This window comes from Cupressus sempervirens, chromosome 8 (assembly GCF_028749045.1).
Source record: "Cupressus sempervirens isolate cs-2001-9-10 chromosome 8, ASM2874904v1, whole genome shotgun sequence".
Classification (NCBI taxonomy): Eukaryota; Viridiplantae; Streptophyta; class Pinopsida; order Cupressales; family Cupressaceae; genus Cupressus; species Cupressus sempervirens.
The window spans coordinates 330182449-330198025 of NC_143125.1; the positions used below are offsets into that span (position 1 = coordinate 330182449).

Genomic DNA, 15577 nt, shown 5'->3' on the forward strand with positions numbered 1-15577 from the left:
TGCACATGGAATGGCTTCAAACTCCCGTCCTTAGCCTTCCTGGAAACCTGCAAACTCCCGTTCTTGGGTCTCCCTGGAAACCTGCAAACTCCCGTTCTTGGGTCTCCTTCTCCACAGGTTTGGCAGCCTCTGAAGAATAACAAAGAATGAGTGAAAATCAAGTCTGGAATCCCCCCAAAATGCCTCCAAACCTCTTTAAAAAGGGCATAACTGTAACTCACGTCCAAGAGAGGTTAATGAAACATATTTTAATAATAATTATCATTTATTAGTCCAACGATTTCCAAAGATTAACTCCCTTTTTCCGTAACTTCACTTTCTTGGGCCTGCCTGCCTTAGCAAAGATTTTTTTTTTTTTTTTTTTTAATTATTTGAAAAGGGGACATGACAAGTCCTCCCCTCCCAATCATTGCTTGTCCTCAAGCAATGGCTGAACAATAAACCAATCAATCCACCTGGATCCCAAATGTAGTCATGAACTATACTACTACCAATTAACATAGGCTCCTGCAATATCCTTTGCAATATGACCAAGAGGAATCCATAATCAAATTGACAATTATAGCTCAACCAAACTCCGAAATCACCACTACCACAAACAAAAACCCATGAGGCACAAACTCTTAGAACATCAGAACCCAAGTAAAGTGGATGAAGGTACTTAAAGCTACTTTATAGGTTTGATCTTTAAAGTCAGGATGTGGTAAGAGCAATGATGCAACAACTACCAAAGAATCAACTCTTGAATTGAATTCTCTAAGTAATGATGTAATTGAGAAGCATCAAAACCCTAAATCTCATCCCACACTTTATTACGGTAACTTCTCAATCTTGAGTTCTTTATTGCATATTGATTTCTGACTTGTCTTACCACCAATTTTGCATCTCCTTGAGCTTTAAGTACTTTGACTCCCTTTTGTTTTGCTGCCATTATTCCAAGGAGAATAGCTTCATCTTCTGCAGTATTCTTAGTTTTTTTGAAATCTAACTTATAGGCCGAGCAAGTCATTTCCCCACTAGGTGATGTCAATACTACCCCTGCACCTGAACCAACATTAGCACAACTGCCATCACATTCTAGAATCCACAATTAATCACCTTTATTTTGTTTTGATTCTTCTGAAATATCAAGGGTGTCAGAGAAAAGCATGTAATTACCAAACTACACTTCATGATACAAGATTTGAGACTTAGGATCCTCTGATTTCAAGACAATAAACTTTGCCTTTTCTTTTGGTTCTAACTTCACCTTCTTAATTCCAACTTGGATGGTAGCACAAGACCAATCTAGTTTTATCTCTCTCCCCATGTCTTTACAAAAACTTCTATTCATGAGCATTCCATAGCTTGCAGGGATGTCTGCTACTAGGATGGTAAGCTTAAGTATTTTTGAAGGATAGACAACTAGGGCAACTTGAGCATCTTTTATTTGTCCAAGCAAAGGTACTTGTTTTGCATCCATTGAATAGCATCTATCAAAGGTTTTACTCAGTGGAAGCTCTAAAGCTTTTGCTACAGAGGTAGGCATAACATTATCAGAGGCTCCTGAATCTATTATGCAATTACTCAATCTATTTCGATTGATGAACAAGGAAATGTAGAAAGGATCTAGTTTTTTATTTGGGCATGTGGCTAAGACGAGAGGTTCTTCTTCTTTAAACAACTTAGGGAGTGCAAAATCTTCATCAATTAAAGAAGATCGACTAGTAGTAGCTTTACTGAGATAATCAATATTAGCATTAACCTATTCTTTATCTTTATTGCAATGTTCAACTAACCTTTTCAACTGATCAGGATTAGCTTTCAAGTAGTCCAATGGAGATATCTGAATTCTTGTCTTTTCACAGTATTGAATTATGTCAAAAGAATAAGATGATTTACCTTTGTGTTCCTTTTGTGAAGTTGAAGTTAGCATGCCTTTATCTTTATCAGTTTTTTTGATGGTGCATTATTTTTGATAGGGACTGCATTGTTGATCTGATTTCTATTTTTTTGACCCCTAGTCATTACTATCAATTGAGGCCCTTCTAGAGTTGCAAAGCAGTCGCCTCCTGTCTCTGAATCTGATTGATACTCCAAGAAAAAGTTTTCAGAGTCACCACAAGGAGCATGATCATCCTCACTTTCAGGATATTCAATTGTTTGTTTTTTATTATCCACCATCTTCTTATATCTAATCATATCAGCACATGTATCTCCATCATGGTCTGCCCTTAAGTGAACAACACACATATTTTGTCTTTTGGGAACACCTTCAATTACTAATCTTTGTTGAATAGGTGTTATTTGCAATGCTTTACCTCCATTTGGGTTTCTATAACCTTCTTGATAAGGTTGATGAAAAGAATTAGCAGGCCTATTGATTTATTTCTTCAATGAAATGAGCTCATTAGACAATTTTTGAAGCATGGCTTTAGTATTATTAGAAGTATTATTTTTATGATGACATAACGACCTTCGTAGATCTTGTAAGATCGGATGGTTGAAGGCATTCAACTTTCGTTTAATATTTGAATGGAACCCAATCTGACAGATAAGCATTTGGACTTTTCAACTGGCCAATAGCACGCATTCTTTCATTCAATTGACTTTTCAACTCTGCAACGTATACACGTGGATTAAATATTAATCGTCGATTTCATCTCAAAAAGAGTCATACCACCTTTGACTTGGTTCCTTCGCCATTTCAACATTTTTGAGGGCTCACTTTGTATCGAATTCAACTAATCTTGCTTCTGACTTATTCTCATGATTGTATATCAATCCTTTAGCTTTAGTCTTCAGTGTTCTCTACTGTATTTTCTTTAAACATGCGTATGATCTCTTTTAAATGTATTCTTCTTTAGATATAGACCTTTGACTATGAAGTTAGAAACTCTTAGAGATTTAAAAATGCTTTCATGAAGAACTACTTCTCAACGTGAATATTTGTCTTCGAAATGATTAGAAACAAGAAAATATGATTTAACAGAATATTCCAGGCCTCCTTCTTATGGATAACACATAACAAACCCACCAAACCCTAATCACCTAGCTTTGGACTGATGCTTCGCTCATATGATTCTTGCATTAGGTTGACTCAAAGGAATGATGCGAAGAAAGATCATCCTATAGGCAATCTAGTCTCGGATTCAAGACATTGACACTTGACTCAAAATCCTAGAGCAAAAGATATGAACTGAAACTTGGGCAACATTCTCCAAAGTCTTTTGTTTCCTTATTACCCTGAAGTCTAGTGGTCGGGTGACATTGACATTGCTTAATAAATGGTAATTTGAAAGAGGTGCAAGTGGCTCATACTACCTTGTAATGAGTTATAAACTTGTAATCCATGATGGCAGATTTGAAATTACTTTCTTTTGTTTACTTTAATTCTTTTCATTCTACTTCCTATTCCCTTGATGTTCAATCGCTATTAGATCTCGTTTTAGTGTTTATGGTGAGTCCACCAACCACGTGGACATCAACTGGCTGTGGGGATTCTCATGTTTAAACTTTTGTTTTTCCTTATATTAAATCTTCCTTCAATATACATATTGCCCATGGACTCTACTTCATCTCACTTCCCGTATATGTTCAGTTGTCGAGTTCTATTCTTAACTTCTCACTCTCTTATTGACCTATGTCCATTTACTAATATCCTTCCCTATACTTGCAGTTATTGAACCTTATTATATGTGGGTCTAATGTTTATATTTCCCTATTAGGATGAACCACCTTGCATACATCAGTGACTATCGGTTTTGAATGAGAGATTGGTCATCTATGTACTTTGCTCTGACCAGTCTTATCTATCTCTATCCTAGTTGGTGGCGTGTGCAGTGTTGTCAGTATATTCGTTGGTCTTTACCCCAATACTTGACGGTTCTTGTCTCTCCTTTGTCGCTCTTCTTTGTCTTGCTCGTTGCAATGATTTTTGGTAGTCTTCCAATGTGACTAAGCTGATCTTTTAATTATTTCCTCCTACGATTATGTGAATCGATGTTAATTCCAACACAGTTCCTGTGTCTCCCATATCACTTTCATCTCCTTTGTTTAAAATTAATGCAACTACAATAACATCAATTTAGCATAACATGGTATCAAAGTAGGTCAATGGGATTTCATAAGATTTGGAGAATTTTTAAAGAAAAAATCAAGCATTTTTTGATCTAGAATTTTTGTTTTTTGAAAAAAAAAAATCCAATAAGAATCCTTAGGTATTTTATGAAATTGTTGTAGTTTGTCTTTGAAGATTTTTTTTGAAAATCACAAGCATTGGTTGAGAGCTTTCATTGCACAATTTTTTGGTTTGGGCAAAAATCTTTGATTTTTTAAGCTTGCATGTATTTGCATGTTCTTGCATGTCGCTTACATGTTGCTTGCATATGCTGGTTTACCATGCAAAGTCTTGTGTTTTGCTGCATGAAAGTTTCTTTGATGGGATTTTAGAAATTTTTCCCTTAAAAATTTCTGATTTTGTAATTCATAAAGTTGTGTGGTTCCTCAAAAATTATATGCTAGGTTTTACCACTTTTCCTAAAAAAGTGCAGCTTTGTATTCTTTGATCTGTATCTTAGATTTTGTTGTCTAGTTTTGATCGATTTATCACCCCAAAAATTGTCTCATTTTTCCAATTTTTCTCCTTAAGAAATTGTGGCCTTTTGTAGTATGTTTTGGGGCATCATGCTCATTTGCAAAGTTTGGAGGGTTTGACGATTTTTCGACAAAATCATGCTAGCTATTCTCAGTGTTGTTTTTGTCTCCAAGGAAGAGAAACTTTGTTATCCAACATCAGATTGGATGTTTTGTAAATGATTTTTGGTCTAATTGTTTTGTTGCTTTTGGGAGGTTAAGTGACAAACTCCTCTCAGTGGTAGAGTCAGTGGCGGGCTCTTGTCTCTTGTTGTAGAGAATTCTGTAGAAGGAGGTGTTGGTTCCCAAAACCACAGATTGGAAATCTAAGAGTCTTCCACTTCTCCAATAGGATATCTCAATTAGTTCTGGCTAATGAATGAAAATCACCTTAATTTCCTTGCACTTCAGGCTCCGCTACACCTAGGTGGGTAGACCTTCTCCTCAAACTTGATCACTTGGTTCAGAGCTTTTCTATAGCAAATTTAAGCTTGGTGAGTTCTTCGGTTGGCAAGGTCTTCAAACTCGATTGATATGGAGTTATGTGATCATTCAGAATGAATGTTTTGTATAAGGTTTTTAGCAATGGATTTGAGGTTTGTAAGAAGGAAGTTATAGATATTTTTGACTTCAAATATAAATCCAATGCTTAATGATAAAAGACCAATGCTTTAGCTTATTTGAGCAACAAAGTCAACTACAATGAAGATTATAACATATAACTTTATAATATTCTATACACAAACTATAATTAGTTTAATAATCAAGATGCGACAGATAAAATATATATAGACAATTCTAAATTAGTCCAGATTATGTTTTAACTGCGATGATCAAGTTTAAAATGCCATAGATGTGACCTTATCCACTTCTCTGACAAATTGTTTACAGAATTTAAAAATAAATATTATTGTTAGGATTAACCTCAGATAGAAATAATAGTTACATGCAAATATAACCAATATCAAAAAATAATAGATTGCACAGAAGAGAACACAAGACACTAGGATTTCACGTGGTTCACCCAATCCCTGGGCTACGTCCACCAACAACAAGTCCAATATTATTGTTATCCAGTGATTACAATCTGCAATCCCTTACAGCTCAATACGACCGCAAGAAGCTACAATATCACCATTACATTATAAAATCCCTAATCCTAAGTTTTTTTATACAAATTTTTGCCACTTACAAAATTAGGGCTAGAATAAGTCTTCCAATAGGAGAAATAGCAGCCGACGCCTTTTACAATATAAAGGGCATTTTTGGCTTCAAGGAGCACACTTGGGGCCCCGCCCCTTGACCCTGTAGAAATAATATGGAGAGAAAACTGTACTGAATAAACATCCGAATGTGATTAGGCTCCACAACACAACAATTATAAAGGACCAATCAACTGCAATTTAAAAAAGCAACAATCATTTAAATAATAAAAAAGCAACAGTCATTTAAATAATAAAAAAGCAACAAGCTTTTATGAATCACTGAAATATAATATTAGAACACATAACAACATCATATTATATTAGAATACATCACAAAGTCATATTACACTTCTTTATAAAATGTTTTTTCTCGAATAGGTCTTGTTTCTACAAAAATAGACTTCATATATGTTCCATTCAAAGCGGTTGTGACTTTTCAAAAGAAAAAGTCAATATCTCTTTATTTAATTATTATTTATTCTTAATTGTTAAAATATAACACACAGACATTTTATCGAACAGGCTCTTCCTTAATTATTATTTCATTTAAATAATAAAAAAGCAACAAGCTTTTATGAATCACTGAAATATAATATTAGAACACATAACAACATCATATTATATTAGAATACATCACAAAGTCATATTACACTTCTTTATAAAATGTTTTTTCTCGAATAGATCTTGTTTCTACAAAAATAGATTTCATATATGTTCCATTCAAAGCGGTTGTGACTTTTCAAAAGAAAAAGTCAATATCTCTTTATTTAATTATTATTTATTCTTAATTGTTAAAATATAACACACAGACATTTTATTGAACAGGCTCTTCCTTAATTATTATTTCCTCAATATTTATATTAATCGCCCATAATCTTGTCCGCTGCCTTAATCTCTTACCGTTTGGTTGTTGGCATAGGAATTAAAAATTAGAATAGAAAAATGGAATGGGAATGGAATTAAATTAAATTTTATTTTTATAAAAAAAGAGATTGAGAATATGAATGGCTATTCCAATTCCAACTATTTTTTGACATAGATATATGCCCATTTTAGGTAAAATTGGAATATGTCTTCCTATTCCCAATGCTGATTGAGCGTACCAAACAAAGAGTATAAAACATATTCTAATTTTCTCTTCCTATTCCAGTCCTATTCCAGCAACCAAACAGGCCCTTAATAGTTTGAAACTTTGAAATATGTTGATTAATTGAGGATGAACGATGTTTGACGTGTGCCAAAAATCTTTATGATATGAATAAGTCTGGTGGTATGCACTTCCCGTGAATAATAGTTTTGTCTTTGTATGCACGTGGAGATTTACAACATCATCTATTTCGGATTCATCTCATATTGCTCAGTATAAATTCGAACTTCGATTCCTCCTAATACAAGATGATATGAATATTGAAGAGCAAGGTTTCTAAAATCGCACAGAAGATGTATGCATATCTGAATAAAGATTTATTGCTCGGAGGAGACACTGCCTCATATCTATCATGCCTGCGGAAGCCACATAGAGAATATACGCACACGAACAAACTCCGTCAGTTTGGCACAAGACTCCAGAACTCATGGTCACACATAATTGTCTGCATGGACCCGACTCCTTGTTGCCGTTGATTCCTTTATACGTTGCTTTTTTCTTCATAATATGTGCCATGGTTTTTCCATGATTTTTCTTCTGAATGAAGAATGGTCTCTCAAATGAATGAGTGTTTGAGAGACGAGAGGTGCTACTTCAGAGGGACTTTACAATAATACTGTTTATAAATATCCAAAACTATATCCATAGTAATTTGTGCTATGCATATGGACGTGGCACTCACAGGGTTCATGATTCCGTCTTTGGATTCTGGTGCCAGATTTGAAACTTCACATTGAGGAGCCACAATCATCACTCTATGTTTCAGATGATCTAATGCCTTTGGTAGAGCACCTGGGACATCTCCCAATAAAGTACATCAAGATGTCAATTATAAAAAAGGGTCAGCGAGATTTTGTTTCTATAAATTATTTGCAACACACTCTCTTCTTCTGTTTGATTTGTGTTCAGAAAAATGACCATACTCTAGATATCTATTCACAGAAAAATGCATATTGCCACTCTCCTCCACATATACACAATCATCTTGGTGTTGGACCATCTCTATCACCATGGAAATTCTAAACAGGATCAGAGTAAACCTTCATGAGATTTAGGATGCATTTGCTTCCATCAGACCTTTGTTTTGTAGCACAGTAATTAACACCCTGAATGGATTTAGGAGTCACTGTCAAATTAGATTCACTGTTTCAATCAGAGAAGTATTATAAGTTCATTTACAACCCTTAATATGGAATTACATCACCACTTCAAAGTGATTCTAGCCTTGCAGGTTTCCTGTAGCAGGAACATTAGACGTGAACTTTCTCTTTATCCTTTTGTGTTGTCAATGAGTTTGTCCTCTTGCGTGGTACTGCCTCTGGAAACTCAAATCTCCTCCTTCTCAGCACAATTATTAGATACAGTAGAAAAGATATTCATTTACATTAATTTTCCACCCCTTATTTCAAAAAATGAAGGCCCTAATTTTTTTGTAAAAATTATATCTCCATCAGGGGGGCACCCTTTTTTGTTTCAATTTTTTTGGATGGCTTCTTGGTCATTAATATTTTGCAGATCCAAGGAGGGTCTCAGCAGTAGCAAAATGTTTTGTAGGATTTGTGACCAAAAGACAACTGCTACACAATGACCATTAAGGTAGGGTATTAGAAGATTGTAATGTTTCTTTAATGGTCATCTTAGTTAGTCTTTAGTTTATATAGTAGTTCCTATTTCCATCTTTAGTTCACAATTATTTCTTTTAAAAACATGCTTTCATCTCCTTTGTTTAATACAACTACAACATCGATTTACCATAACACATTTTTTTTAATCATTAAGAGACTGAAGCCAAGATTAATTATTATGTGTTGTGATTAATTATTATTATTTATTAAGCTCGAGTAGACTCAGGCTGAAGATCTCCCAGATAAGAGGCTCACAATTTACCATTGTGTTGTAGGTTCTTGCTAGATTTACCATAACACTTAATTTAAATGTTGAAAAATCATTTTTTAAACACAATGAAAATATTAAACTAATTTCCATCACCTTATGGAAACCATCGAAAAACAGGGATCAAACATGCCAGGGGCAATTTAAGTTGACAAATCATAGTTGATACTAGTACAAGTACATATTAAAAAAGTTAGTGTTTTTTTAAAACCAAAGAGAAAACACAAAAAAAAAACCCAAAATGATTAGTGTTGCTTACTACAAATAATAGTGTTCAAGTAACACATCACAAACCTAGAAAACCCCAAAAAGATTAGTGTCATGCAACCACTTACTATAAATAGTACTATTCGCCAAGGACCAAAAAGAAGAAACCAAGGAAAACCCAAAAAGATTGGTGCTATACTAGGACTTAATAAAAATAGCATTTGTTGTCAAAACCATGCAAAGAAAAACCCATTGCTAGTTAAGTAATACTAGCTTCATTAGTAAAGGCGTAATTGGCAATGCATTAGCAAACTTATGCAAAACCTTGAAATTGGCTTATGCCTACAAAACATGGTGTACGATTGCAAACATTACAAACCCTTTATAGTGTTATAATTCCAAAAAATTTAATAAAGTTAAACCTAACAAGTTAGAATGCTCTATCTTTAACGCTAAGTTGAAATTTCCAATCTCTATTTTTCTTCTATGTAAACATGAGCCAAATAAGGGAAGGTATGCAAAAAATGTCAATCTATTTTTTTGAAAATGACATGACAAATGAGGTGGGTTGTGATTACATGGGTTAATTGCAACTTTTTAGAATGTAATGCTAATATTGTGTGCATTCCAGAGTTTAAGTTAGACCTAAAAATTTGTGAATGGTAAGATGGGGGAATATGATTTGCACAAGGGGAAACTTATTTTTGTGTATGAGTGGAAATGATTGAAAATCTTGTTTCGTTAGATGATTCCTAGAAATTGAAGAATGTGCTCAACTGTAAAAACACGATTTAGTCTTGATGTCTTTTTTATAGGGTGTGCTTGAAAAGATAATTCAAAGAATTTTCAAACTAAATAATTATTAATTATGAAGTTCATGTTCTAATTTGTTCTCTTCTAGAGGAAAAAAAATGGAACATATGAGAAGGGGGAATAACCCTTGTAATACAAAGAAAAACTTAACCCTACAACATAAGGTAATGATCTCAAGCTTTTTAGACTATGTCCTAGTGAGATTTCCAGATTTTGAGAACACATTGCAATCAAGCTAGAAACTTGATCTATCTTTTAAGATCTCAAGCAAGGGCACGAAGCTTATTAGTGCACATCATCTACTCAAGATGAAAGATTTTGTATCTTTTCATTAAAAATAGAGCAATGATAGCTAGAAAACACCCATAGCCTTTAGGTAAAAGAGGAGACAACACAAAACTTAGAATTGTGTTGAACACCAAGGTTAATCAAATTGAATGGAGAAGTCACATACAAAGCTACAATCACTACCTTGATGAAACTAGTATTAGAAAGCCCACAATTCACATTACAAACAATTTGATTTACTCAAGCAACATATGAACAAAATCACAAAAAGCTTGAACTACAATCTTAGTAAAACACAGGCTTAAAAATCGCCATCAGAAAATCTGAAAGCCAGTATCATTTATTTAAAAAGTGTTAACACTATCTCACATGATAAATAAGTTCATAAAGAAATTGTACTTCCTCTTGCTAAGAATAGCTTACTTGCAATTCAAACAAGCTTTAAATACAAATTTGTGCAAATAGATTGACTAAAATCAAAAGCTCTAAAAATACATTTCTTATAAGAACATAGAGATCTATAAATTGACCTTTTAGATCATTAAAAAATGGGATTTTTTGAATAGGACTATTTCAAAGCTGAAATAGCTGTCTTGTGAAACGTAGAAATTGTCAAGAATAGTTGTGGATAAAAATATCACCATCTAAAAAGAGCTAGTCAAATCTTGTTTGGCTCTTCTACATGATGTTAATGCATCTTATTCTAAGCATTGCAAATCCTTTGAATTTTCTTGAAACAAACTACTAGTCTTGACATTGAGGATGGAACCTTGGCCTTGCAATCTTAGTCCTTGTTTGATAAACACTTCACACACTGTCTATTGTTGATCATCAAATGAGTAAAGACAAAGAAATGACTTTTTAATGTTTGAGTTCAAAAATCTTATTATGTTATGTTAAATTTGTGAAATTGGTACTATGAATCTCTACCAAGAATAGAAACAAGTACCAAGAATAGAAACAAGCATTGATCTATAGAAACCTATGAGTTTTATTGAAAATAAAGAAACCTGTTGGGAAACTTTCTTTGATGTTGTCTTTTGTGTGCTTTGAATGTGAAGTTGGCTTCTTCCATGCAAAAGCACTCACCTTTAGCAAATCTTCCTATTAATAAGTTTGAGCACATATTGAAAGGTAGATTACATGTCACGTATCAATAATAAAAAATGAAAAAGTATATTTTTAACAATAAAATATTAACTACCTTCAACAATTCCAAGTTGGAGAATGCTTGAAAATTCCTTGTGACATATGATGATTAATCACAAACATTTTATCTCATTGGCCTCCATGTAGATTTCCTTGACTAACTATGCCAATGTTTTGCAATATCAAATTGAGTGAGTGGACAGCACATATGTGCCCTCTTTAGAACTAGCCTACCTGCTATTTTTAATATTGTTCATTATAAATTTGACAATTTTGAGGGCCTCCCATTTCAATGGATTCTATGAGGATATTGCCAGCAAAAGTGGCATCCTTCACTTGACCCTCACAATCCTTTGCCTTCAAAAACATCAGTCTCTAGGGGACATTGCAATGACACATTGTTCAATGGTCTATTTTCATAATCTTTACATCTGTTAGAAATGGATGCCTTTGCTTCCGAACATGTATCTTTGATTTCTCTCAATGATGCCTCTATAGAAGCTTTTGCCTTTGCCGAAAAGGTTTGTCCATTCTTTTTCATACCCGTGATTAACATAATCAGAAGGTGCATTGGCAATGACTGCCACCATATTGCATTAATATGGTGATTTTTCTATGGATGATCTAAGGAGGTTGAAAGGAAGCCCGTTGCCATAAATGAATGAGAAATACTCTCATTTGCAACCTCCTCCGATCATTATTGAATGCTTTTTTCAAAGTACCTCTTTTATTTGAAATATTCTCTTCTCGGGAAGATGGTGGCAATGGCATTGAAGGATGTGGGCCTGCCAGTTGTGTTAAGTCACTAGGAGTTTTCTACCAGTTTTTCTTGGCAAGAGGATGTTCTTTTCTTTGATCTATTTACTACCATGTAGTTATCCACGCTTGTTCTTTAATATGCATCATTATTTGTTGTTTTGGCAACCCTTTTCATTTGTCCTAAGAGAAATATTTATTCCCCAGCAACTTTCTTGGGAACAGTGCAAAAGTGAGTTTTCACTTGGAAGTGCAAGCTCTTATAGTCAGTTTCACATTGGCTAAAACACAACCGATAACCCCCACCACCAAAAAGTCATTCAATCATTGTCTTATGTTGTCAAACAGGTGATGATGCATCAAATTTTTAATTAAGTCATTACAATTGGGCAACTGAACCAGAACCAGAATACCAGAAGGAAAAATGCCTTTCAAAATGTTTCTTTTTTAATGTTTGGGTCCCCATGTGCTGAATGTTTATTTGGTTTTGCTCAAGGTATCACCCCAGCACACCAGGTCCCTTTTGGGTCAAGGAGACCTATGCTGCACGTGTTAGCTGGGGTTGGACTGAGATTAACTGGGGGGGTGCGGGGGAGGGGACAGTGGGATTTATAACAAAGTATTTTTTTCAGGAAAGCTACCAAAAGCAAAAACATAGATGCCGTCTGTTGTTTCTCGTCTCACATACTTTAAGCACACACAAAAAAGACATTTATGGGAAGGTTTTTGGGTTCCTTTTAACTCTTTAACAAGTGGAATTTTTGATGATGAAAGCAATTAAGAAATATATTATTTTCAGTCTAATCTAGAATCCTACCCATTTTTCAGGTTTGTGATATTTGAAATGAGAAATGATTCTATTAATCGATCTATAAATGCAAAGATTGGAACTGGAATCTGCTTCTATTGGCTATTGAAACAAGTGAATCTTTACACTTTATTTTCTATCTGAATTGGAATATACGTAATTAAGAAATCCTATATTTCTCTTTGCATGCAGATTTTACTGATTGCAAGCTTAGTGGCATCAGGTAATTATCATTTCAATATTATTCATTGACCAGTTCTTCAGTAGAAAACTTTAGTTATGTTCAGTTTGAGAATAACAACTCAGATCAATGATTTGATCTTTTTCTACTTGAAACTTTAATAGCTCCTTTGTCTCTGTTTTCATTATATTTATTTTTCATCGTATTTATGTATTTTACTTGCATTTCATTTATGCAGTAATTCTTATCATTCTGGTAACTAAAATAGCAAAGAGATCACTAGCCAAGGCACTAGAAGAGGAGGATGATAAGCTGGATGGCATCATTCCAATAAGTCCTGCCATTAGAAGTGAAGAGGGCAAAGATATTCATGAACCTCTTTTAGTCAAAGCTGAGCCAATGGGTGATATGGCTGGCAATAAGTGATTTAATTGTACAAAAGCCTGCATAATTAGATATTCTTGAAAAAAGAAATAGTTTGATTTTACGAAAAGGTTCCTACTAAAGTATATATATGTTGCAATCTCTCTAGATGTCAGAGATGCATTAATGGGAAGCTTTGTAATTAAAATCGAAGATGCATTGTCAAGTAAGTGGACTTCCAATATGACTATTCCTTAATAATTGAATGTGTATTTACTTAGTTTGTAAATTGATGCCACTCCTGCAAATATTGAGGTTTTTTTCTGTCAAGTAAATTCAAGGCTTTGGTTATACGTTCTGCTACCACCTTGCACTAAAATGAAAAACCTAACAGGCTTCTGTGTGAATGAGTTATATCATACAACCTGATCCATATTAAACAAACGATGCCATACACCATTTAAAAAAAGTTCAGTTACACACATCTACCATAATGTCATTGGAAATTTACTCCCGTTGATTTAATATAACCGTTTCACAACTACTTAAGAGCTATTGACAATAACAACAGGCATGTTGTAGTGATAATATTTGGATTTTTATGATAATTTTACATGATTATCTGAAAGATACTTCTCAATGAATGATAATGTTTTTCATTTCGACTCGAGAAATCCACAGAGAACTTTATTAGTCGCTGCCTTATAAAGGCAGGGAACTAATGTTTTCAGTGGCCCCTTTTCAATTTGTTTTTTTCTTTCTGTTATGTCATATTCTAAAGTTCAGAAATGTTTTATTTTTAAAATATTTTTCTAACTGTTATTTCTTTTTTCTTATTGGCTGGTTTAAATTTAGGTGGGGTTTTCACTCTTTTTCCATTTAAAAAATATAAAAAATAATCCTAGACTCTTCCAGAAACTTCACCATTCACTTCTCTTGAAGCTTCTCACAATTTATTCTTCCCCAAAATGATAATTTGCTCTTTCACAATTCTCGATCCTCCACGTTTTCAAGATTCTACAATCCATTCCAAATTGAAAGAACAACCCCTTCTGTTGGCATCGATTTTTCTGATCACAGCAAGCAATCCTATCCAACCAAGAAAAAGACAGACTAACCTGATGCTTCTGAAATCGGATAGCACAATGTTTGAGGGATACTGAGCTTGAACCGCCATTGCCAATCCACCCAACAAACAAAACCCAAATAGAGATTGCAAAACTGGCACTCACACCCAAATCAGGATCAGAAGATAGGCCTTGAGCTGTGTAGAAGAGAAATAGGAAGAGATGGGGGAGAAATTGTTATCTTAAAGAGATATGATGGAGTCCGGGGCCAGTGAGAACCCGTTAGAGCGCGGTCATCACAATATGAACATCATTCATCATGATTGATTGATGACCAAGTCCAATTGGTAAAGCAAAGGAGATGGGATGGGAAAGAGCGTAAGTAATGGAGTTAAAGAAAGCAAAGGAAGCCAAGGAAGAGGAGTAGGAATAGGGATAATTATTATTGTGGCGCATAACGCGTCAGAAAATGGGCAGAAGGAAAGCAATGCAATTGTACAACACAACAACAATGCCCGTCCTTTTCGTGGTGGTCGTCATTGCCAACACCATCGTTATCGTCTGACTGCACGAGGGCGGCATTGCGAGTCCAAATCCATACATTTCTTCCCTCTCCTTCCTTCCTTCCCCCCTTCCTCTTTACTGTTCCATTGCACACCTTTCTTCCATTTCACCTTTCTCCACTCATACGCAGACATACCTTACATGCACATTACACATTACACATTACGCATTACACTATTTTCAATTAAAAAATTTATATTTTCATAATTCCAGAGGAAAAAGATTTCTTTGTTTTGGGTTCTCCAAATAATCGATTCTCCATTGATTTTCCAAAATTAGTGGAGTAAAAATCTCTTCTGCTGTTTTCGGAAAATGGTTTTGACGGATAAACACTTGCCCACTAGTTTCATAAGTGCCTGTCAAGGAGGAATACTTATGCATTCGACTCAATGCAAATATGACATTAACACTAATCAATCAAATCAAAGAATTTAAAAGATTACATGAGATTTTAAATGTTGATATCTTTTTCTAATTTTTCATTATTTTATAAATCACATTTTCCATCCATTCTATTGGCCC

General features: G+C 34.2%; 1 protein-coding gene and 1 long non-coding RNA gene across 2 annotated transcripts in view; one reads left to right on the forward strand and one right to left on the reverse strand.

The window, feature by feature from the left end:
• Positions 1 to 13713, forward strand: part of LOC149542696 (uncharacterized) — a 153156-nt gene extending 139443 nt beyond the window's left edge. The window contains exons 8-9 of the mRNA XM_089797575.1: positions 13073 to 13103; positions 13300 to 13713. Coding sequence (XP_089653701.1) covers positions 13073 to 13103; positions 13300 to 13487 — 219 coding nt within the window. The 3' untranslated portion in view covers positions 13488 to 13713. The remainder of the gene's footprint in view (positions 1 to 13072; positions 13104 to 13299) is intronic.
• Positions 5570 to 15326, reverse strand: LOC149542697 (uncharacterized). Its single transcript, XR_016355496.1, has 2 exons — positions 14543 to 15326; positions 5570 to 6010 (listed from the first exon to the last, which is right to left on the reverse strand). It is a non-coding gene; the product is annotated as an uncharacterized LOC149542697 (long non-coding RNA).
• Between the last annotated feature and the right edge of the window lie 251 nt (positions 15327 to 15577).